This window comes from Phragmites australis, chromosome 8, assembly GCF_958298935.1.
Source record: "Phragmites australis chromosome 8, lpPhrAust1.1, whole genome shotgun sequence".
In the NCBI taxonomy this organism is placed as follows: Eukaryota; Viridiplantae; Streptophyta; class Magnoliopsida; order Poales; family Poaceae; genus Phragmites; species Phragmites australis.
The window spans coordinates 10,394,533-10,420,740 of NC_084928.1; the positions used below are offsets into that span (position 1 = coordinate 10,394,533).

The 26,208-nt window shown below is 41.2% G+C and overlaps 1 protein-coding gene across 1 annotated transcript; it reads left to right on the forward strand.

Moving 5' to 3' along the window:
• The first annotated feature begins 11,930 nt into the window (after nt 1–11,930).
• Nucleotides 11,931–13,452, forward strand: LOC133926600 (probable galacturonosyltransferase-like 9). The gene has a single exon (XM_062372615.1). The coding sequence runs from the start codon at nt 12,065–12,067 to the stop codon at nt 13,193–13,195; it is 1,131 nt and encodes a 376-aa protein (XP_062228599.1). The 5' UTR covers nt 11,931–12,064; the 3' UTR covers nt 13,196–13,452.
• The last annotated feature ends 12,756 nt before the right edge of the window (nt 13,453–26,208 follow it).

Here is a 26,208-nt window from a genome sequence, read left to right on the forward strand (position 1 = left end):
TGGGTATAATATTATTAATGTCTAACTTAAAAGTTATTCGAGATGCTTAGCAATGCATATATCATCGGTAGAAGTCTAGTGGTGGTATGCCTATCATTCGTGAGCTATAGGGCTTAAATATATTTCACAATGCAAATGATGTTGAGATAAAGAGTTGGTGAGGATGAGGCGAGATGTGGACGGTGTTAGGGGCAGGTTGGGGAGATGTACTCGGATGTTATATACCCTTTGCATCGATTAAACACCGACCATTGTTTGCTGTTGGCTTAAGCACTTTTCATACTTTCATATATTCAATAAATGTACGAATGAGCCGATTATCATACACCATGCCAACACTTGACTTGTGTCCATATGACGCGTAAGAGAAAAATGATGAGGAGAAGCAAGGTGGTAGGGAGTCGAAGGTGTCTGGGACACGCTCACGATAACCCCGGTGCATAGAGGCAAGCATAGGTGGGTAGTTCTGGGTATGAGAAATGTCGTCTCAGTGCCAAGTGGATGGACCCGAGTCATGTGGGTAAATATGTACCTCCTTGCAGGGTGTAAGATCAATTTGAATTGCCACGCTCTCGGTTATGAGCATGCTTATGTTCATCTGCATCAATAGTAGAGTTCCGATGTTGGGTTGATTATGGTATGCTGGGAGCTGGCTAGCAATGGTATAAGTCAAGATGAGTTTGTCCAAGTGACAGTCATGGTTATGGTTACGATCTCTGACAGGAGGGTTCAGGTTGTTAAGTTTTGTAGAGGCTCGCACTCTTGAGTCAATAAATAGCTTTTGTGTATTTTAACCTTGTGGCCGATTTTTTACTATGTATCTCCAAATGCATGATCATTGGAGTCGGGTTATTATATTTACCCACTATGAATTAAGTCTCTTGAGTATCTTCGTACTCATCTTGTTTTTATTGAGTTTTTGTATGTGAGGATGAAATAGTGTCGATTACTTTATGCCTACCGATGTTGGTGATGCGTAAGAGTAGTGGTTGGCTACTTGTAGTGACTCGGTGGTGTCTTAGGGCAAATAGCGCCACCTCTTTTGTTGTTTTTAGACGTTAGTTCCGCTGCGTAGTAACTCTCACATGATAGGAGTTGAATTCGTTGTATTTTGTTCTCTGAGCGTTTGTTGATCTTTAAATCGTTGAACTTATAATAGTATAAAGACTTGTAATATATTTATGTTACTCGCTCTTTATTATATCTTGATGTGATGAAGTTTGTTGTAAAGACATATGTTCCGATCTTATGTATAAAACGCATGCTGAGACTATCGTGATTAGATTCGTTTTAATCATTGGTAGCTGTGGTTGTTGTGGTGAGATATGGGTTAGCACCTGACATGTCGAAAAACGGACGTGTACTAGCTCTCATCTTATTAAATAATTACCTAATGATTAGTTCTATTATAATTTAGACCGTTTCTCACATACGCCTAATTTTTTTAGGATTAGATCCATGCACACCCTCTTTATACTTTATGATCTTGAGATTAAAGGCAAGACAATACGTAGTGTTATTATCCACTTAGAGGTTCAAACATGTATAAATTTGTGTCCCTCTTTGCGATAGTATTCAACAACCAAGCAGGTTTCTCTCTATTTACATTATAAATATTAGCAATCATGTATAAATCCTTGATGGCTGGCAAAGAGACAATGAGAAGAATAGTTTTATTTTCATCATTAATTTTCACATTTAACTTCTCAAGATTAATAATGAGTGAATTAAATGAGACTGAAGAAAGATACCTTTATGTACAGACTTCCTTAATATGCATTTATTGGTGAAACTTTTCTTATGTACAATATCTCCAATTCATCTATAAGAAGATGGTAGTAATCTCTTTAATGACTTCATACGGAACATCTATAGATAAACTCAGTTGTATGGTGAAGAATGTTTCTTATTATTTCCTTCTATTTGTCATTTGATATGTCCGCTCATTTAATAAGCAATGCTTTTCGTACGTCTATTTATACGAGAACAGCTTTCATAGGAAACAATGCCCATTAAGACTTATGTGACCTATAAGCTCAGTCGAGAGAAGGTAACGCTGATGGTTCTTATGTAATATCGTCTTCGCCCGCAATCGAGTGCTCCTGGAAAGCTAGAAGCCACGGCTTGATCTCCTCCATTGCAGTATGTGGTCGGTGCTCGTGACATCTTGAGAAGGGGCATCGGTTCCAACCATTACAACAATATTCGCAAAAAATGATATTGTAAAATACATTTTGAGTCGTCGGAAGATCGCACAAACATTATGGATGAACTTTTTATCTTTTCCTTTTAAAAAAGAAAAAAAAAGATATATCCGTTACACCCAGGCTTGTAATATTTGACTACACCACGCTTCAGTTGCCTCTGCAAAAGACAAAGATGGGAGTGCTTTTAAGACAATCATAACCATTTTCTCTTCATTTCGTTTCCTTTCTGAATCTCTTATTCGTTTTAATTCTTTTTATATTCTCTCTCTCCAACAGAGAAAAGAGAGATAATCCCATTTTGGAGGAAATAATTTTGAGAATCCATTCATAAAGGGAATTATAAAAGAAAATCGTTAGAGCGCTGAAAGAAAAAAATCTCTTCGCGAAAAAATTCTAGTCGCGAAAAAAAACCCATCGAACATGATCTAAGCATTTGTGAAGCTTGGGATGAGGAGACATTGCACGCTCACGCTGGGCTGGTTCAGAAGGTGGTGTCCGCTTGTGAGCTCGGCTCAGCAGCCGAGTGAAGAAACGAACGAACCCATGGCAAAAGGGAGCCATCCAGCTGGCCGGCCTGCCGGTTCCCTTTTTTTTAAGGAAAAAAACATTCAGTTGCTTTCACATTATCTGTTCTCCACTTCTGGGTGGACCCCCTTCCTCGGCCGACAGTCTCGCGCCAGTGTGCTTAGCTAGACAAACACAACCCACCAAGCCGCATGCTGATCACTATGCTCTATAGTTCATTGGATGGAACTTGATCACATCATTTTTCGTTTTCACAAGAAAACCTAGAGAATTTCAATCCTTAGATATTTGTATACAAAAATTTTTAGGAGCAAATGAATAGACTTGTAAAATTCAAATGCATAATAGAAATCTGAGCGTGAGCTCAAACCTTATATTTGAAGAAGTATAATGCTTCTCTCTCTTTTTCGCTCCACTCTCCCTCTCCTTTCCTCTAAAGTTAGATCATCTTTAAAGGATTCTGTTTACAAGTTTGATTTTTTTTATAAAGAGATTCTCGTTCCTTCAATACTCTGACATCTTTCCCTCATAGCTCTTTTTATAAAAGTATTCTCTCTCATTTTTTATCTCAGAATTCTCTTTCCTTTCTCTTCACGAATCATTTCGAAGGAAAGCTGTTAGAGATAAAGAAAAATAAAGGATATAAGAATAAAGATGAGAATTAGAAAGAGAATGAAATAAAAAGAATATGAGTGAAGATGGCATATTGCGTTTGTTTCGTCGCCCTATCCAAAATCAACACTTCTTTTTAATGAAAAAACATAAGAAAAAATCAAGATTTTTAACATTATCGTGTTTTGTATCCCGTAGGATTATATAGTATATGGCATTCCATTTCTACTATTTTTCTATTTCTATTTTATCAATCTTTAAGCTACGTATTTTCTATATTTAATAGTTAATATGTAAGTGTGTGCCAATAATAATATAAGTATGTACTACGTTACCAGTTATACTGGTATTAAAAAAAATAAGCCCGAAAGTTGCTACGAAAGCAAATCCTTTGGGACACCACCTCACCTACTGATTCCCACCACGGCGAAGTTTAATACTCCTTTAGTGGCTGCTGGCACTGCCAGTGATCCACCCTGTAGGCCGTACACCACCACCACGCACGTCCCCGCTCCTGCTGCTGGCTGCTCCTCCTGGTCCACGGCGCGCAGGCGAGGGCAGTCACTGCTCCGTGGGACCCGCAACGTGAGAGCTCTGCAGGCCCGCGCGGTGGACCGGCGCACCCCCCCTCGGATTCCGACGCCGCGACCGCGAGAGTTGGGTTAGATCCCGTGCCTTTTCCGCCTGACATCAATACTTGTTTTTGGCTGCTGCCGCTGCCACCCCTGCAAAAGTTTCTACGACTTTTTTGATATACTTCAAATTGATAAAATAAATAGTGTCGTTTTGAGTTAGGGATGATCAATATATTTAAATTTTATCGTGCATATCTCTTTGAATATTTTACTTTAAACTTTTAAAAATAGTATAGCTAGATTTATTTTAAAAATTAGTTTCATAGTACTACATCTTTACTATATTTTTGTTCATATTTCATATAAATAATTTGTGATCAAAGTAGTGTGTTGGCTACCATATCTAGTTTATACTCCTATATAACTCACAGTTATTATAGATTTAGATGATCTCCACCGTGCATCCGAGTTGATCAAATAATCACCGTGTAAAGCTAGATCATATTTCTTCTTTCAAAATTATATTTAATCTCCTATTATTTATCTTTCATATTTAGATGTTCAATATTTACTTTCTATATATTTAAAAATAATTTAATCTTCTATTATTATCTTTCTTATTTTTTCATATTGTTATACATTAAATTGATTTTAAGTGCGTAACACGTGTTCCGTTGCTAGTAATTATCTAAAACGTCACTCTTCGTGACCGGATACAATTCTTGCGAGAGCTGGAGTGTGCACTAACCAGCATCGGATTGCCGTGCACACCCCACAGCATTATTGGAGTAAAAACACTATGCACCATCTGCCTAAGGCATCAGTTTCTGTGGCTCAATGCTCGCTAAAAAAGGATCCTTGAGATGAATTCTAGCGCACGAATGGAGAGTGCCAGATATGCTCAAGTTGCCGAATGATATGGGTTAGTACTACTTTGTTTGGAGTAGGTGCTCGTCGCAATGATATGTGGCTATCGTGATCGTGGTATAAAGGTTTTCCAATTATTTTCCCAACTGCCCAAACTCTACCGCCGATGAAAGTGTCGTTTAATCCTGCAAACACGTTTTTTAACTGCCGTGTGTCACCGTTTTGGGGCATGAACTCGGTGTTTTGTAGAACATAAGTTTATATGAACGGAAGACATAGAATTTCCTTTGAGAGCTGTTTGAAAGCTCCCCATGAAAAACACAGGAAGGAACTTTGAGGGTTTAGATGCTTGGCACTTAGGGAGAGAAAGGAGACAAGAGGGAGAAGATGCATTGGAACTCTCCAGGCAGTTTGTAATGTGAGTGACTTGCATAGAATTTCCATAAAATGTGTAAGAAATTTACTTGTTCTATGAATTTCTTTTGGAGGAATCGCATTGTAAGAAATATTTGTTACATGAACCTTTCTATGGGACAAATTCCTCAATTAATCCTCCAAATTTTGTTTATTCCAAAGAGGTCCTTAACAAAAAGAAAATTTAGAGATTACTATTCGTTATATCTGAGATTGCGATAGTAACATTAAACTATTTTGTAACTTAATGTTGTATACCAAAAGATTTTCCTAAGATAGTGTGTAACAAAAAATATATCCATATGCATCTTTTATTCATTGCACTAGAGTCGTAGAAGAAATACTACCTCGTCACACACGTGAAGCACAAAATGCCAAAACAAATAAGAGTAGACATGAGTGCATTGAAAAAAAACTAACCAAAGAAAAAAAATCATTGACCTAAGAAGTTACAATAACACGGTTATAATAAAAATGACCGTATTAGATTATGATTATGATTTTGATAATTAATGATAACATAATCATTGATACTAACATATTTATCAAGAATATATGTTAGTATGTCTTATGGATACAATACATCAAGAAGCCATCGTAGTTAGGATAAAATTTGATTAACTTATAGAAGTCCAAGAAAACTGACCTCACCAAAAGATCCGGTGCAAAAGAGTTTGCACTCCAATAAGTTTGATTAACTTATAGAAGTCCAAGAAAACTGACCTCACCAAAAGATCCGGTGCAAAAGAGTTTGCACTCATTGGAGTATTGTGCACAGAAGCTGATAGCCTCATCGGATAGTTTGGCGTTCTGTGTGTTGAAATCACTAAAGTATTTCTGATAAAGGGGAGAAGACTGAGGACCTCACCGGATAGTCTGGTGATCTGCACATGGTAACATCAGAGTATTTTTTGCAGAGAAGAATACGAGTGCAGAAGAATGAAGATCAACCCACCGGAAGGTCCGGTGTTTGATTTGTGCACACCGGAGTATAGCACTGGAGAATTTGTTGCACAGGTGATAGCAAGTGCTGAAGAATTTAGATAAACTCATCGGATATTCCGGTGATCACATTGCACCGGAGCATTTCTAGAGAAAAGAAGAGAATATTCAACTCACTGGATGGTCCTGTGTGAATGGGATGAACACTGGATGAATGCACTAGATCATTTTACACAGAGAGGTTGCAAAGGCTCGGATAGCTCATGATAACTCACCAGAAGGTCCGGTAATGGATTTAAAGGCATACTAGAGTGTTCGGTGTTCACAGAGACTTTGAGTAGAAGTCCAACAGTTAGTTTCTGAGGTTGTACTCAGCGGATGATACGATGTTAGTACTATTGTTATCACCGGATTATCCAGTATTAACAGCTTTTCTGAGCTGTTAGAAAAACGGCTAGTTGGTGAGTCTGAGGCTATAAATACTACACTAAGCCATTTGAAGGTGTGACATGCTGCTGGAGTCTAGAGGAAGCTCATATACACTTGAAAAGATGTCCAATGCACCAAAGTGCTTTAAGTGGTTATCCAAGATAATTAAGCACAAGATTAGAGAGTGTTTAGTGCTCATAGGCCTAGAGTGAGTTGTAGCTAGGTGCTACAGCTTGAAGAAGGGATCAAGGAGTGATCCTAGTTTGTACTGAGTGATACATCGGCGCTTTAGAGTCTTGGTGACTCATCGGCCTCTTGGCCCTTGGTGGCTCAAGCTTGTTGACCCTCTGACTTGGTATGGAGTGGTGGTAAGACACATGTATGTGGATGCGGAGATCCTTGTCTTAATGGCTCAACCTTCGAAGTGATTATGACGGCAAGTGACCGGAAGAGAGGCTAGTGGTGAGACATTTCCTTGGTAGCTTAGTGGCTCATCGTGATTGAGACCTTGTATTGGTGATTTGGTAGCTCAAGGGCCGTGATCGGAAGAGACTTGGCGACTGGGAGCATATCTTTTGTGAAGCTCCAACATGTATTAGGGGTGGCATTCATGCTATCGATACCACGGGATAAAAATCCCTTGTTCCGAGTTTATCTCTCTACCTTATTTATGTTTCCGCATTTATATACTTGCAATTTACCTTGCTAGAGTAGGTTACAATCCTCTTAAGCGATAGAGTAGACACACTAGATAAACCTAGAGTACATTTAAATTGAATTTGATATAGGTTTATCTTGTGAAGTTTTTAGAGCCAATTTATTTTAGTTTCTAAATATCCTAATTCACCCCTCCCCCTCTTAGGATATTACCGTTACTCATAATTGATATCAGAACCTCGTGCTCTTGATAGTATTAACACCCTAGAGTTGTAACATCCAGGGTTGGGATACATACCCATAGTGCTCCACTTTGTGATGGCACATAATTTGTCATGGTTTTCATCAATGCCCTTTTTCCACGCTAGAGCTCCCTTCTGGTATTGTTGTAGCACTGCCAGCACATTCTAATGTCTTATTTTTTACAAGCCGAGGTCTAGATGTTTGGAGAGTCACCGAGGGGATGAGATATCACATCACTAATAAGGAGAGACAATTAGATGCATTAGTGGAGAATATCTTTTTATCATATTTAAATGTTAATGTATTTAATTGTGTTTATTCTCTCACCAATGCACATGATATTTAGACTAATCTTATTAAAATTCATGAATGCACAAAGGATGTGCGTAATGAGAAATATCATGTGCTTGTTACTAAATTCAGTGGCATCAAACAACTACCCCATGAAAATGCTAATGACATGTACTCACGTTTAAAAATTCTTATCAATGAGATCAATAGGCTAGGTTTGACGCCAATTGACGATGATCAAGTGGTGAGAAAAATACTTCAATATCTTCTTCCAAAGTATAAATTGATAGTTTCCATCATCTACGATAACAACGACATCAAGAAGATGACTCCAAGTCAAGTGCTCGACAAAATCACCGCCCATGAGATGACCATGAACATGGAGGTGGAAGTCTCTTCCTCATCTAACGCTAAGAACCTTACTCTCATAAGCAAACAAGTATGAAGGCTAAAATGAGGAGGTCCAAGCAAGAGTCAAGCTCAAGCAAAGATGATGAAGATGACGAGAGCAATGAAGATAACGAGCAAAGCACGTCAAGTGATGAAGAAATTGATCCCAAAATTACCAAACTCATCTCTCAAGTACAGAAGAACATTAAGAAGAACAATGATAATATTGATCATCGAATCTTCATGAAAGATTTGATCAAAACAATTAATCACATCAAAAAAGAGAGAAAGACTAAGAGCAAAATAAAGACAAGAGGAAGAGTCAAAGCATTTGCAAGCATAGGAAGATGGGTGAGTGAAGATGAAGATTCAAACTCAAGTAATGATAGTTTTACCACCCATTCCTCCAAGAGAAGCTTTTTCTCAAGGTCGTCGTCACGCAAGCCATCATCACACAAATACCTTATGGCCAAAGGTATGGGAAAGATGTAAGTGATGATGAATCCGATGAGGATTATCCTTACTATGATAAACTCCTCCATTTGATCAATGAGCAATAAAAGAACCTTAAGAAACAATATAAGAAACTTAAGAAATTCAATGCCCTCAATGACATTCATGCTACCTTTGTTTCTAATTATGAACAATTATTGAGTAAATTCAATTTACTAAACAAGGAGTATGATGAGCTTAAGACAAATTTGAGTGCATTGAATATCAATCTAAGGCTCTTTTGGGGCAATCTACTTATCTATTTAATTTCAGTCCTAAGGTAGATGCTTTGTAGTTTTTGTGATGATTTAATTGACTTATCTAGCTCACTACTTTGCAATGAGATATGCATTCAGAATATTTTTGTAGAATCATATAGATTAAAGGGTAAGAACCATATCCAACCTCCTCAAAATAACCGTACAACCATGGTGAAGAATCTTATGGAGGGGTCCACCGTGACATGCTTCAAATATCATCAAAAAGGCCACAAGTCCTTCCAATGCAAGCAAGTCAAGAAGTAGACCAAGGAAAAGAAGAAAGCAATGAACCTCTTCAGCAAGACCTCCAACTTATACACCAAACCTAAGTACAAGATTAAGATTAAGAGCAATCACTATAAGCTCAAGAAGAAGAACAATGGTAAGGTGGTTGCACATATAGCTGGGAGAAAAGACTAGAGGTGAAATCAACCTATTTGGGTGCTAAGGAAGTCATTGCTAACATGAAGGAGTTCCAATCGGTTTGGGTTCTAAAGAAGACTTAAGCTCGAGACGGCTGTGGGGATTTGGAGACTTGGCTTATAAAATGAAGTGAAGGTTCAAGCAAAAAAGATAAGTGTATAAGATTGAGCGCTTTGATGAAGACCATAATCATCATATACCCAAATCCCTATCCAAAGGTAAAAGAGGTAAATGGTAGCTAGACTTTTGTTCATTTATTTCTTTTTGTATCTAGCACATTTGTTTTGTCTAAGATTGCATATGTATATTTCAATATATTGCAATGCCTAATTTTTATATGGTAGGTTGCTTATGCTTATCTCTAACATATGAGCAACATACATGGTTTATTAGTTCTAGGTCCCTTACATGACACTAGTTTCACATTTAGTATCTTTTATATGCTATGAATCAATTTATAGGGTACCTTTCTCCATTGTTATTAATTACAAGTGCATATGTCTCGTAAGTATTCAACACTTGTATATACATATTTAGAGGGAGTATATCTTATGGATTGTAATTTTGAGACTAATATGTGTTGCTAGATGTATTTTTATAGTATCACGGAGAAATCAACATATTCCCGGAGGTATGCAATGTTTAAATGCTTCAATTGATATCATTGTCAATTCATTTTTTACATCTAATCTACCTTTATGTATGATATGACTTAAACTTTCTACCTCTACTTCTTGTCTATATATGTATATATTACTACATTCCTATAAGTGGTATTCACAAGTAGATCTCATTATATATATGCACACATAAAGAGGAGTTTAGATTATATCATGTGAGTTTCATGAATTATGATCTTTGTTTATCTTCTTCAATTGATATCAATACCTTATATCCTTTCAATTGGTATATCCTTTCAATCGGTATCATTTTATTGGATCATGATTTATGAAGCTCTTTCTCATATGTTCTAACGCTCTTCCATGAGTTCGACATATGTTTGTAGCATTTTTTGAGATTATTGACAAAGAGAAAGAAGTTTGATGACCAAAGCAAGATACAAGATGTCTAAGAATGCCGAAGTTGGTAAAGAGAGAGAAGATGAAGATAGATAAGACACCTAGGTTGACAAAGGGGGAGAAGCTCTTGCATGAATCGATCAAGGGAGATAGTGGTAATAAAGAAAGGGGAGTCACAACAAAGAAGGACTAAATGGTAAGAACATGCATTCAAGTAATGTGGTAAGATTTTGTGCTCTTTACAATTAGTATCATTTATTATTTGCCACTTGTTTGGGTTGTATTGTCATCAATCACCAAAATGGGGAGATGGTAGCGAAAATGACCCTGTTAGACTATGATTACGATTTTAGTGATTAATAACAATATAGTCATTAGGACTAACATGTTTGTCAAGAATATATGTTAGTAGATTTTATGGATGAAATACATCAAAGAGCCACCGTAATCAGGATAAAGTTTGATTGAATTAGAGATGTTCCAAGAGAATTGACCTCACCGGAAGGTCTGGTGCAGAAGAGTTTGCACTCACCAGAGCATTGTGCATAGAGGTTGATAGCCTCACCGGATAGTCTGGTGCTCTATGTGTTGACCTCACTGGAGTATTTTTGATAAAGGGAGAGAATGATGAGGATCTCACCAGATAGTCCAGTAATCTGCACAGGGTAACACATGAGTATTTTTTACATAGAAGAATATGAGTGTAGAAGACTGAAGATCAATTAAGATGTTACTAAAGTATATTCATTTTATGAAGTTTGATATAGATTTATCTTATGAAGTTTTTAAACTAATTTATTTTAGATTTTTAATATCCTAGTTCACTCTCTCCGTGTTTTAGTACTCATCGTTACTTACCACGATGATGTCAAATATATGCACTATATTAGAGCGGATAAAATATATCGCCACATGCATGATGTATGAAGCACATAATCGAGAGTAACTACATGTGTATTTAAATTGCAAAGTAAATATGCGACATCTAGCTTACTTTTCTTTGATTGTTGGCAATCTATCTGTTATAAATGCGTATGCACCTCCATGACCACAAAAGCATTTATCGTAAAAGAGCTAACCGACACCTTTGCGTTATACTCCCACCACACCACTACGAGACAGCACAGGTTGATCTCACTAGAGTATATTCTAAGTTAAATCAGTTTTTTGAAATGGTGAACTAAGATGTCCATACATAAACGAAAGTGGAACTAACGGAAAGTTAATGAAATCATATGAAATCATGACCAAATTAAGAAAACCGTTGTTGTCCGTCCAATACCTACAAAAACACGATGATACCAAAAACATAATAAGATATAAGAACCGCCAAAACGGTTCTCCACATTCCAGAGATATAATAAGAAGCACCAAGAGACATACATACTAGCTATCAACGGGCGTATTATCCAAATTGTTGTTGTTCACGACATGCAACAGTATCAAAGAGAACCAAAAACCGAAAACAAACAAAACAATTGCAACCCAGCCCAGGGCACGCAGAAATCAACGCGCGGGACGGGGACGCCACCCCTCCTCTCCTCCGCCTTTTATCGCTAACGCCACCCGTTTTGGATACACAGACACAGCTACAGCAGCAGGCAATAGCTGTGCCTCACTCCGCTCGCCATCACACCACTGCGAGACAGCGCAGCACAGGCTGCCGCCCCGGGAGAATCCAAGGCGACGCAGGCAGGAGCCCCTCGTCGCCGGCGTCCATGGGCGGCGCCGCGGGCGAGGCCATGAGGGCCGGGGTTGTGGTGGCGGCGGTGGTGGTCTTTTTGGCTGTGGCTTCGGGTGCGGAGGGAGCGCTGCCGAGGTTCGCGGAGGCGCCGGAGTATCGGAACGGGGAAGGCTGCCCCGCGGCGGCGGCCGGGGTGTGCGACCCAGGGCTGGTGCACATCGCCATGACGCTGGACGCGCACTACCTGCGGGGCTCCATGGCGGCGGTGTACTCGCTGCTCAAGCACGCGTCCTGCCCGGAGTCCATCTTCTTCCACTTCTTGGCCGCCGCGGCGGGCGGCGGCGGCGCGGAGGGGGAGGAATCGGAGCTGCTGCGGCGCGCGGTGGCGGCGTCGTTCCCGTCGCTGCGGTTCGAGATCTACCCGTTCCGCGCCGAGGCCGTGGCTGGGCTCATCTCGGCGTCCGTGCGCGCCGCGCTGGAGGCGCCGCTCAACTACGCGCGGAATCACCTGGCGGACCTGCTCCCGCGCTGCGTCCCGCGGGCGATATACCTTGACTCCGACGTGCTCGCCGCCGACGACGTGCGGCGGCTCTGGGAGACGCGCCTGCCCGCCGCCGCCGTGGTGGCTGCCCCCGAGTACTGCCACGCCAACTTCTCCCGCTACTTCACGCCGGCCTTCTGGTCCGACCCGGAGCTTGGCGCGCGCGTCTTCGCCTACCGCCGCCGCCCGCCCTGCTACTTCAATACCGGCGTAATGGTCATCGACCTCCGCCGCTGGCGCGCCGGCAACTACCGCCAACGCATCGAGCGCTGGATGGAGATCCAGAAGGAGAAGCGCATCTATGAGCTGGGCTCCCTGCCCCCGTTCTTGCTCGTCTTCGCCGGCGAGGTGGAAGCCGTCGACCACCGCTGGAACCAGCACGGCCTCGGCGGTGACAACGTGCACGGCAGCTGCCGCCCGCTCCACGACGGGCCCGTCAGCCTCATGCACTGGTCAGGCAAGGGCAAGCCCTGGGACCGCCTCGACGCCGGCAGGCCGTGCCCGCTCGACTACACGTGGAAGTCATACGATCTCTACGTCCCCGGTGACGGCGGCGCCGCTGCCTCGCTGGCGTCCGGACCGGCATTGTCCTTTGCATTGCCCGCATCCGTGTTTTCTTGGTAGAGGGGAGCATGTAGTTCCATAGGCTCCATTGAGTGGTTCTTGGCAATTGCAATGTGCTCCATTGCATTGCATTGCTGCTGCTATTGCCGCCGCCTCTGTGAGCTAGCTGCCGCTAGTGGTGGGCTGTACAGGGCGATGAAGGGAGCGGCGGTGGCGATGGCAGCGCAACGAGAAGAGGGATGAGTTGATAGAGAAAGGGCGCTCTTGTTCTTTTGTGTAGAATTCAGATTGGTTATTTGGTGGATTTTGATTCTTTTTGGGCCGGCCGGTGATTCCTGGGGTTCTCAATTCTCTCTATTGGAGGTGTACAATTAAGAAAGACTTGGACTTTTGTTCTATTATTGATCATTCTTTCATTCATACGACATGCCTTCTTGACCTGAATTCGTACAAAATGATATGATTTGAGCTTTTAGATGAACTGAATTGAGTGGAATGCTTTGCATATGATGTGAGTTCTCAATGAGGTATGAGACAATCAATAATTTCCTAGAAATTAGAGGTGACAATAGATCGGTTCTTGCGGAACAAAACCAAGATTTGAAACCGATAGCTCTAACCTGACTCACACTTAGTACTAAACCCTGACCCCTACTTGAAATACTAAGGTTATCTCCAGCGGCTACCTTAAATTTTCATCCTAAAAACACAATTACAGCATCTCTTATTTTTTCATCTTCAGCAGCTACCCTATTTTCTATCTTCTACTTCTCTTTTTCTCTCTGGACCCGCTGGCAGCCTATGTGAACAGTGCTACTACAGTAATGCTATAGTGTTGCTACAGTACCCGACGCGTTTTCTGCCTTTGGGCCCACTGTCAGTCCGTGTGTTGTGCTGCTTGTAGGGACATGGGCGGTAATGACGGATCACAGTATGTAGCACTGTACTTCACGATCGATACATTGAGGAACATACGGCTTCTAAAGATGTAGTACTTTAATATCAAAAGCAGCTACAAAGCGATCGAGGGGCATAAATAGGTACCTTATCCTCGAGCACAACACACGGATCCTAGAAGGCTTAGAGCTACGAGGCTACAAGGTGATATGGATGAAGCAGATGCTATTGATGGCTTACACAAGTGCAAACTTTGCAAATAACCTTACCATGACAGGAGGATATGCCCGACCTGACAGTAAACTATCAGGCTACTATCAAACTACAATGTATTAGAGTTGTTGCATTTTAGTGTGTTGTTTGAAGGTATTCACAGTCATAGTTTGTATTCTAAATTGTTATTAACCTATTAGTTATACTACTTATTTTGTAATATATCATTTGGTACTGGCATCACATACGATGTTTCTTTTATTAAACTATGAAGCTTGTTATTCACCTATTTATTAAACTATGAAGCTTGTAATATATTCTTATTTATTATTCATATACTTATTGAACCATGAAACTTGTAATATATTCTAATTTATTATTCACCTACTTATTTAACCATGCAGCTTAAAATTATTGTCATAACTTATGGTGGTCTTTTCGAGCTTCTTCAATAGTGGTACGACGAGAACAATAGGGGATGGATGATTGTCACATGGTATCAGGTACCATGATTATATGTGATTTTTAATTGCTACGATAATTTTCTACTAACTCAGTATATGTATTAGCTACTTTTTGCAGTTGCTTCCGTTGCGAGCCTGGAGTATCCACACGATTAAGCAGTTAGACCCTCAATTCCACGAGCCACTCGCACGAGCAGGACTACTAACTTCCACTCTCATGATGGCCGGAGCTCCCATGGTGGGTGGTGGCAGGACACTGCTCACAAGTCTCGTTGATCGGTGGCGTCCTGAGATGCACACGTTCCACTTTTCTTTTGGTGAGATGGTCGTAACATTGAGGGGCGTGGCCATGCTGACCGGGTTGTTAATCAGGAGCGTCCTATTAGTAGTTTCATGACCAGCAAAGGAGTAGTAGAAGGGTTACATTGAGGGCATGTAATTATTTGTTATGTAATGCACTTCAAATATTGTAGTGCTATTTAAGCTTCATTGAATATCTGTATCTTGTATGTTTGGTGTGCAATATAACAAGAATGATGTTGACCTCTCTATGTCCTGGATTTATGGGCTACCACAGTTCGGTCCATGCCCACAAGATATGGACGAGGCTATAGTTTTACAGCACTATGAGGTGCACTTGTACGTCCTGCTAGAAGGTATCATGTTTTGCAACACAGCAAGCGATTATGTCGTCTCCCATTTTGTATGGTTAGAGAGTCAGCTTGTGTCACATACTTATGAGCTAACATCTTACAGTTGGGGATCTACTGTGCTAGCTGCCATGTACAGAGGATGTGTGATGCAACTTAGCAAATAAAGAAAAGGGGGTCAGTTATAGGCTGCCTACAATTCTTACAGTTATGGAGCTGGGAGTACCTCCCGATTTGTCGGCCTTGGGTGCTCAAGAGCTACTATCCAGTTTTCATCTCCGCTGGCATTGCAAATGATATGAGGCATATGATGGGGTATTAGTGGATGCATGCCAGACTGAGATGGAGTCGGCAGCAAGACTATGGTAGCTACTCACGGGTGATCAGTTATTTGGACGTCCTTAGCGTCGATCTCGTGGAGTGGGATCCATGGCGTATGGCACGAGTGACCAAAATTGCGACTGGAGGGCTCATCACATCATATTGTTGACGTGACTCAGACTTATTAATGACTAAATGCTTCTTGCTGTACATAAACAACGTGGAAGCATATTCTCCTGAACGTGTACAGAGGCAGTTCAGGTACCGACATGTGGTGCCAGTACCTCCCACACGAGACACCGGTTGGGCACACGAGTGTGTGTTATTATAGGTAGAATTAGTGATCCATGTTAATAAATTATAATTGTTTCATTCATGTACAGGAGGAGCGCATAGAGGGCGAAGACATGCGGGACTGGGCATCAGTGAATGCCGAGCACCTACAGAGGTGGACAGAGTCAACCGCGGTGGATGTCGTTGTTCCTGCTGAACAATATGATGACACCACGTATTGGGAGTACCTTTCATGGTATCGTCCATGCACGCGTGCCACCTTATTCAGCGGACTTGTAGAGCCGGGCCCCAAATCATTCCTCGAGGATCGTGCTTGCCTTCTTCATGTTGTGGTCATTGTTGTAGTACTTATAATGATTTTTATTGGTTAAACCTCTGTATTACTGACATGACCATCATCTTATACAGACCGAAAAGACGTACGAGATGCATACATAGGCGGAGCAAGCTTGTGAGGAAGCAAGCCGGTTGTCGATGCAGAAGGATCGGAACCCTCTTCGGGACTACATGAGGACAAGAGGGTCCCGCTTCCTATCCGCTATACGTAGTCTAGGTGGTTGTACCCTGCGTTGGAGGGGATATGACTTACTAGCCATGGACTCGTCTCGTGCCTCCCACAACATGCGCTTGTCTAGTGCCCATGATGAACCCGTTCGGGTACAATCACGAGAGGCACCTTCTGCTTCGGAGCATCGCGAGGAGTGCACGCAGGCTGCTACTATCAGTGTACATTGGGTTCACAGGCCCCGTAGTGGACACAACCTCCCCAAGCTACGCTGACACCTCTGCCTACAGCATCAGCTCATCACAAAGACATCGTTGACTGCACACATCAGACGCCTGACTGGAGCGGCACTCATGATTTTGACTGGCTGCTATAATGCAGGCCGCCAGCTTCATCGAGATCCTCAGCGCATAGTACCCCCAATATCCTGATGCATCTGGGGGTTCATAGTTGTACCAGCAGGGCGAGCCTTCGGCACACTAGACTCCGTTGGAGCATGTTCTAGGGGCGTCCACAGTGCCGCATGAGGATCCTTCTTCATGGTACATGCATGACAGATTTAGTGGGGCGGGATACACGTTCGGTAGGGGTCCCAAAGGGCAGCACATTGATGATGATGAGCAATGGAACATGAGGCAGGGGCCAGCGTAGGCCGCTAAGGTGAGGGCCACATACCCACCAGACGCGTACACTCCTGGGGATTATGTGTGGCGTCGTCATCGTTGAGTCGCTAGTGCAGTTGTTCAGTGCACTTGTACTTTTTAACGACACATGTATTATTGATTTTATTGTCATAGTTATTCCTATCATGTATTATTCATTGTATTATTAATTTAATTATTTTTAGTTTATGTAATATTTGCCAAATAATTCTAGCACACAATTTATATAATATTTGTCAAATAATTATGATATTTAATACTTGTTTAATATTTTTTTAAATAATAAGATATTCATGCTTTGGTACAGAGCCATAACGTTGCAGTGAAGGATCAATAAATCTAGGGCGGGGTCCTCGAGTACAGGCTTTCCATGGACAACTACAACAATCCATATAGCATTTAATATCTCATTGAAGGTTGTGCATGAAAGGAAGGATGATCCCTTCAATGAGAGGAATCTAATCTAAGCCGTGGCTATATTGCATGCAAGACTCTTTTGTTCTGCGTTAACCGGTCCGCTCTAACATATAACCACCGAGGACCTTAGAGCCCTCTTGCACGAGCAACGTCAAACGTATCTCAGGGTGTGCGAACTGATCGACCGTCCTTCTGTTCTAGGTTTCTCTAGGAGGAAAAGAATGATAGTGATGTTTCTTGATCAGTATGCATGCCACATTCAGGTTCGTAATTTCCTATGTGCTCACCCTACTTATCTTTTTTACATTGATTCGAATGCTCCTCTTTTGCATTAGGTGTTCCCGAAAGACACATAGTTGATCAAAAAGGCATCACAAACTTTTTGATGATGTATATATTCTTCGGTGGGGGGTGTCATGCCTGGTTTATATAGAAGATGATGGTGGTCAGCGAACCTAAGGGGTACAGGGGCGCCCTCTACTACTCATCCAAAAAATGACAAGGACAATGAGGATGATGATTTCATGTCCCCAATGTCTAGACGTTCTAGCAGCAATAAAGGAGAATTTTCAATGATAACTGCAAGAGGACATTCACGCACCACATCAAGATGGCGTACAACCGACAAGGAGGACATACTACTACCGTGATAGCTTAAGATGACAACGACAACGACGATGATGATTTCATGCCACAACAACCCCTCCCTACAAGGCCTTCATCTCCGGATGACATTGATGGTGGATTTGCCAATACCCATCCTTACAATTTCCCATTACCACATCAGAGACGACAACCATCTTACCCTGATAGCATTGACATGATCTAGGTATTCAACATGTATGCACTATGAGCTATGTAAATGGCAAGCAAGACTATTTGTTCTATTTACAAACTATTTGTGAATTATTTATCTAATCAGTGTGATGGTAAGTTTATTATATTAACGTACTATCTAAGCACAATTCTTTTCAGCATATGAAAGGTATTTATGAACTCAGACTTTAAACACGCTAATGTGTCACCAACACCTTGGGACTAACATTAATTGCAACTCTAAAATCAACAATATGATTGTATGAACCGGTCAACTCAGGCTATGCTTGCTTAATGCAGACTTCGACTTTGGATTAAGATCAAAGGAATAGATGTTACTTCTACACCCACTCAAAATCAATAGCTTTCACAGGGAATGCTTTCATAGGATTCTATACCTCCATACAGAGACAATAATAACTCATTACTGAACTTTTACAGAATAAAATAACTACACCAAATAATAGCTTTCACAGGGAATCTCTATCAAGCATTAATACCATAACTTTTTCAAATTTCACAGAGAATCCTATGCTCCAGCCCCTAGTCAAGCCTATGCACTCAGTCCATGTATCAGCCCAAAGCCAACATAAATAACCCCACCCTCATCCATGGATAGACTACTCCTTCCTCAGCTCTCTTAACTGCAATGTCTTTCTCAACTCTACCAAGCCCACCCAAAAAATATTGGGGGATTTTCATCCTCTAGGGGGTCGAACCGTCGATGTGCTTCTGTGGTGACCCTTGTAGGCTTCATGAGTCCCAGGATATCTCCTACACATATGACTTACGCTTCTTCATGTGTGTCAACTATCAATACTATAAGTCTCGATATGGACCGTATGAGTACCCACCGGTATAGCGACGTATATCACTAATGTGGCACTTTCTATATGATTTCATGTACTATCTTACTGATTACCCTCTTGTTTCATTTGTCAGTATCCTCCACCTATCTATGATTTCATGGAATGGCTGGGCATAGAGCAAAATGCACAACAGAAGCGGTGGGTCGACATGATCATGCAGTGGAGGAGGGAAGCGTACGGATGTCGGGAGTACGAGCAACAACAGGAGGAATTACGACTCAAACGTCAGGAGGAGGAGTGTATGAGGAAGGTAGCCAAAGAGCGTGTCGCGGCTGAAGCAAGTGAAGCAAAGAGGGAAAAAAGTGGGATATGGCCTGTCGCGCTAAAGCGGAGGGCCTCGATGCCCTGCGAAAGGGCTAATATCCTAGGTACATTCAATATAGAGCATATATTATAACCGAGTCTATTTTCATTCCCTAAAGCATGTTTGGTTTAACAACGTCACACTATTAAAGTCTTTAGGCATACCATACATGCCAATGTTTGTTGTCGTCATCTCTTTATGGCTAGGGTCTATTCGTGCAGCGACGAAAAACCTCATATTACATGTACTATTTGTCATCATCTGTAATATCTATATCGAGTTATATGGTAATCATACTTCACAACTATTATTGTCGACAAATTAGATTTTGTATCCTCCCGACGTTACTTTCCTAAAAAAATTACCTACGCAAATACATTAAATGAATAATAAAATATCGATAAAATTACGTTGAAACAAATTTACACACACTCACTCATCCAGCTCATTTCTTTATTTATTCGCTCATACCTTGATAAAATTAAATTGTGCTACAAAACCAGTCCGCTCGTATTTTATAGCGAAACACGATAACCCGTGGGTTAAAAAACAGCAAAAGCGAAACGATGTGACCGTCGCACCCACCCGACATGGTGTGAGCGAGGCCAGCCTGTATTCGCACCTGAGGTGCCGAATACGGCCCTGTTCACCGTATTTGGCATCTCAGGTGTCGAATACAGTGAGTTTTCGGTATCTGAGGTGGTGAATGTGGTGAATATGGTGAACAGTGCTGTATTCGGCACTCAAATGTCGAATACAGGAGTTTTCGGTACCTCAGATACTGGAATCGATTTTTTAGTGTTTAAGGTGTCGAATACAAGTGCTAGATTCGCAAATCCATATGTTATCTATTTTGGCAAATATTATAGCATCTATTATCTATTTTTGGATTTTTTGTCATCAATTTTTAGGTCGGAAATCAATACTCAACACGAGAGCCTTGTGACTGGGAACTTCAAAGTTCCCGTTCCTCCTGAAAACGTCGTGAAAATTAATTTATCACCAGCTTTAATTTTGGCTGATAACCACATACTCCACATTGATGAAGTATTTGAACATGCAGCTAAGGTCACAAATATCTTCACAACACAATGTTTCCACTTCCCGTAGTACAACTACTCTTCAACAAAATCTTCAAGATTAAGTGCAAATGTACAAGGAAAAGATGGTTTGCTTATAATCAAAAGCTCATGGTTTGAGACTTGGAGCAACAAAACGAGAAGCCTAGCTATTACTATCGTGCGCATTATGTGGCGTGAGTGTGGTATGGGTATACAGTAGTGTGCACTGACGTCTTCCTTTTAATTGGAAAAAGAAAAGCAACCACTGCACGCATAAAGAATGTGACCAGTTACATGTCAAAGTTTACGCACTTTGTACAAACAAATCATCACAAGAAAGGTATGGCCTTTAAGCAACCAACTAGTGGCCAGATAGAGAATTGAAACTGCAAGGGAAGTGCACTACTGCTATTGCAGTGCAACTAATCATTTGCCAGTATTCTTTTGTCATTTGCTTTCTCTCTTCCTCCTCTAGCTTTCCCTTTTCATTTTTGACCAAGCCCGTGAAGAAGTGTGATGAACCCCTCCCCTCTCCTCCACCCACCGGGCATCGACATCAACCACCCTATTCCATATCCTGTCACATGGATAACACCTGCATGATAAAAAGAAATAGAAAAGGCAATAGTTATTCGCAAACCGGTGGTAATGATGGTGGTGCATGTTGCAGGAGGACGACACCATTTTCAGTGGTGGGAACTGCATTTCCATGTTCCTAGGAGGATCCAAGGGTGATTTGTGGTGGTGATCCATACACCATCCATCCACCTATTGTTAGGGAACGGATAGGCTACGTTATTATAATTTTTTTTATCGTATTCACTCAGAAACTATGCTAGTATAAGATCATAGATCATTACCACTAGACGTATAGTGCAGCGGAAGAAAAGTTAGAGTAGACCGTTCCAACATCGTATGCGTCAATGTAGAGGAGGCATCTCTCCGACCAGTTCTGAGCAGGTGCGTCACGTCCCTCAACCATTTCCGAGCGGTTGTGTTGTTGGCCTCGACCAGCTCACGGTAGCAGTCGCACTCCTCAACTAGCTTCGAGTAGCAGGACTAGATCTTCGATCAGTCCTGAGCAGCGATACTTGATCTTCGACCAGCCTTGAGTAGCACGTCTCGACTTATGACTAATACGCCATGACCTAGGACTAGTTCCAAGCACGTCGTGATCTACTCAACGAGAAGATCAGTACCGCAATAGCAGTAGTGGCTCTATGATATCCACGTGTACTGAGTTAGATCACCATGCGCCTGTGTGCTAGCACCGCATGCACGACTAGGTTTTTTACAATATCGTGTGAAGGGTTATGACCAGGGTTTCAAAGTGGCTCACCCCCGAGTCCCACCCCACGCCTCTCCTTATATAGAGTTCGCTAATAGGCTCCCACGTTGGAAGCCCTTTAGGACTGTAACTTCTCATGGATTACAATCCAATCAAACTCATATACGAATCTATTCTGTATGTTTTGTTCTAATCTATTAAGTGTGTGACCCGTTAGGTTCATGTATAAACGGCTACGACTCGAAAACCCTTTTCGAATCGAAATCAATAGCGGTCACTAGTATGATATATTGACTTTTGAATATACACAAAGATTATATCAACTGAACCTTGACATACACATGCACTGATCTCTTTGCTTCACGATATCAGTCAAGCTTAAGGCAAAATAAATGTCACCCTTAAGATAGCTCGACCATTCACTTGATCAAGTAGTAGATTTATCGTGATTACCTCTTTAATCATATATTGACATGATCATGCACTTTCTCAATCCAACTGCTCGAGGAGTCCAAAGATATCTCTTCCACTATTAAGGAGGGGCAAATTCTATCTTGATCACTCACACCTCATGAACTGTTTCACAACAAACCTAAAAACTACCTTTATGACTACCCAGTTACGGAATAATGTTTGACAACCTCAAAATATATCACTATACATTATGGGAATCAATGACGATCTCAGGTCTAAGAATCCTGCAAGTACATCATTTGAGATAACAATTGATGACACATCATAAATAATAATCCCAGCAGTATCTCAACGTGAGTCTATCTAGCATAATATTCTCTAACATAAATATCCATATAATTGATTCGGTATCTCTATACCTATGATCTATAAAACGTGGTCATCAATCAATAGATATGATAACCTCATGTATCATCATAATGATATAGGACCAATGATTAACTTAGAATAACATCGAAATATAAACAAAGAGTTTCACAAATAAGTCATATACTTGCTAACCAATATAAATAATATTCATTCTTAAAATAAATATTATTTAAAAGTACATAAATATAAAAATGATATAATCATCTCTATAACCTCTAAAACATATTAGCTTCACCTATTCCACTATATTTCCTACAACAAGGCTGTTATAGGGTTTGGAATACTCAAATCAACTGGAAGGAGACTTGCTCATGGATATAACTTGTTTACAATGGGTAGTACGTATAGGTTGTACGTGAAGTATATCCGTTCCTATGATAATTTCGATAGTACCTCTTGGATCTGGTAGTTTAGGAATGCAACTCCGTATCTTTTTACGTAATTATGATCTATCTTGATGGTTAAGTGGAAATTACAATCTATCTTGATTATTTATTTATTTTACTGGTACTTATATATCATTTGATTCTCTCATTTAACTTATAATTTTTTCGCTTATCTTTAGCATAAACCTTAATATAAATAAATGATCCTAATAAGATGTTTGTCCACGAGATCTAAGTCGAATTCTAGTGTTCTGCCGTTTCCGTGGAAGAACTGCACGTACCATACTGTAGCAGGCGTGCATTTCGTCATGCCACCACGGAGGAGCCCTGTACTGTACTGTGCTCTTGGCAGCCACCGGAGTCGGGCGCCATTATTACCCGTGGTGCCTCCATAACGTCGGCCACCGAATTCAGGCCCTGCGGCGGCGGCGAGATCGTACAGGCCACCATGCCGGCACCTCGGTGGCAATAACTCAGCTCGGAGAGCTTCCGATCTGGCAGCACGTTGTAATGGCCGCACCTAAAACTGAGCCGGAAATGCTTGCCCCCCTGTGGAAACAAACCGTCGTTTCCATTGGAACACCCGTACTGGAACAGGACATGTTTGGTTGCAGGATTTATTATTCGTAAATGGCCATGGAGTTATAAGGACGGATCAGCAGCAACTGCCTCGGAATGAAATGATGGCAGCGCCATGTTAGATATATTGTATTGTTCATGTGCCAGTGTAACAAGGGTGTTAGATACTATACCATGCATTGACGGACTGATCAGAGGTAGAAAAAAAACTAGAGGGCTCTCTCTTCTTCTTACTTCTCTTTTCTTTTTCTCCTCCTCTTCTTCTATATCCAAAAAATTAAAGAATGCCCCAAATGTATCCGAGAATAAGAGGCTTGAGGCTCCATAGCCCCCTGTATCGGTCACTATGTCATCAGATATCATGGTGTGCACATTATCAAGAACAAGATGAATCTCGTAGAAAGGACTAGTGACCACGTTTAATCGAAGCCACCGATGGTGACACTTTGATTGATCGTTGATCCACAAAATTTAGGCCGCGTTGGGTACCCGAGTGTTTCTTGGATGGCCAACTCGATTAAAAAAAAATACTATTATTTAAAAAAAAATCCCCATCACCGCCCAGCTGCCTCCCGCCGCTGCCTTTCCTCGCCCCTGTCGTCATTGTCAACCCCGCCCTGACACGTGAGTGCACAAAGAACGATCGGCGAATCATCATACAAGACATACAAGCAAAGGGACGGGAAGTATGAGGCGTCGGATGCCTAGTGTGTAGCGCAGTGCAGTGCAGATGCTTTCTTGTCTCCTAAGGTTGCTAATTAATTGGCCTATAGATATGATCCAATGCAAGCTAGATTGGTGGAAGATGACGTGAAAACTGGAGCAGAGAACACGTCATCTCTCATCGTCGGTCACTGCTCAGCCATAGAAGTTGGGGAATAAAAGGCCAAGGATAAGATATGTTGTATACCTGTGTTATGTGTATGGAATGGAGGCCCATGATCCAAGAAAAAGTGAGTATGATTGCCTCGGGCGACAATTGTAAAGTATACCAAAGTTATAAATATTGCCGCACCTCTAAGGATTACTAGCCAGCTCTATTGATAGTCATGGCTACGCATGCCGGACGGTGAATAGCAGCCAAGTGAGTTTCCGATTACAGTTTCCAAACAGGGTCGGCTATGATCATATTACATTCCGTAAATACAATTCTATCTATATCTGACCATCCAATTCAAACAACTATATCTCTTAACATGCCTCCTCAGTCACAACTTAAAAGATTGAGATTGTATCACAACAACTTGGGTTGTTGATACCTGATTGGTTTTGTGAACCCGTCAGCAAGTTAGTCTTGCGATGAGATAAATCTGATCTCTAGTGCCTTTTGTGCAACTCTTTCACGAGCAAAACAGAAATCAATTTTGATATGCTTTGTTCTCACATAAAAGATGGGATTAGCTGATAAAAATGTAGCATCAAGATTATCGCACCAGGGAACTGGTGCTCTCCTCTGAAAAACTCCAAGTTCGAAAAACTCCAAGTTCTCCCAATAGCGACTGAATCCATATTATTTATGTTGTAGCATTTGCAAAACCCTTGTATTCTGATTCAGTACTAGATATTGAGACCGTGGTTTTTTTTTTTTTGAGCTTCATGAGATCAAATTTGAACCGAAGAACACAATAAAATCACTAGTGGATCTCATGTCATCTGACGACCCTGCCTAACCCACATATGAAAAAGCACTGACAAGAGTAGAGGATGATCTGCATATCCTCAGCCCACATTTCGATGTATGCTTAAGGTATTGCAGAATTCTTTTTACTATCGTCAAGTGCTGATCCAAGGGTGTCTGCATGAATTGGCACACCTTATTTACTACAAATGAAACATCTGGACAGGTTAATGTTAGATACTACAGAGCTCCAATAAGACTGGCATTTAGTGGCATCAGCTGCTGTAAGTTCTTTTCCTTTAGTGTTTGTCGGTTTCTTTGCCATTGACATTGGGGTGCTAACAAGTTTACACTGTTGCATACCGGCGTGTGTTAATATTTCTATCATGTACCTTTGTTGTGATAGTATAAGCCTGTCTTCATCCTTCTTTACTTCAATTTCGAGAAAGTAATGAAGATCACCAAGGTCTTTCAAAGCAAATTCCCTTTGCAGGTCCTGGACTAGCTTAGCAACCACTTGGCTTGAGGAACGTATCACGACAATATCATCAACATAGACTAGCATATAAATGACTGTTCCATCATGGTAATATGAACAAAGATGTATCAGCTCGTGAGGGAACAAACCCCAACTCTTGCAACTTAGCACTCAATCGAGCATACCAAGCTCTAGGTGACTGCTTCAACCCATATAGCGTTTTATCCAACTTGCATACATATGACTAGGGAAGCGTGGATCTTCATACCCAGGAGGTTGTTTTATTAACACATCCTCTTCCAGAATGCCATGGAAAAACAAATTCTGCATATCCAATTGCTTCAATTTCCATCCTCGCGAGACAACCAAGGATAATATTAATCGAATAGTAGAAGCTTTCACCAACGA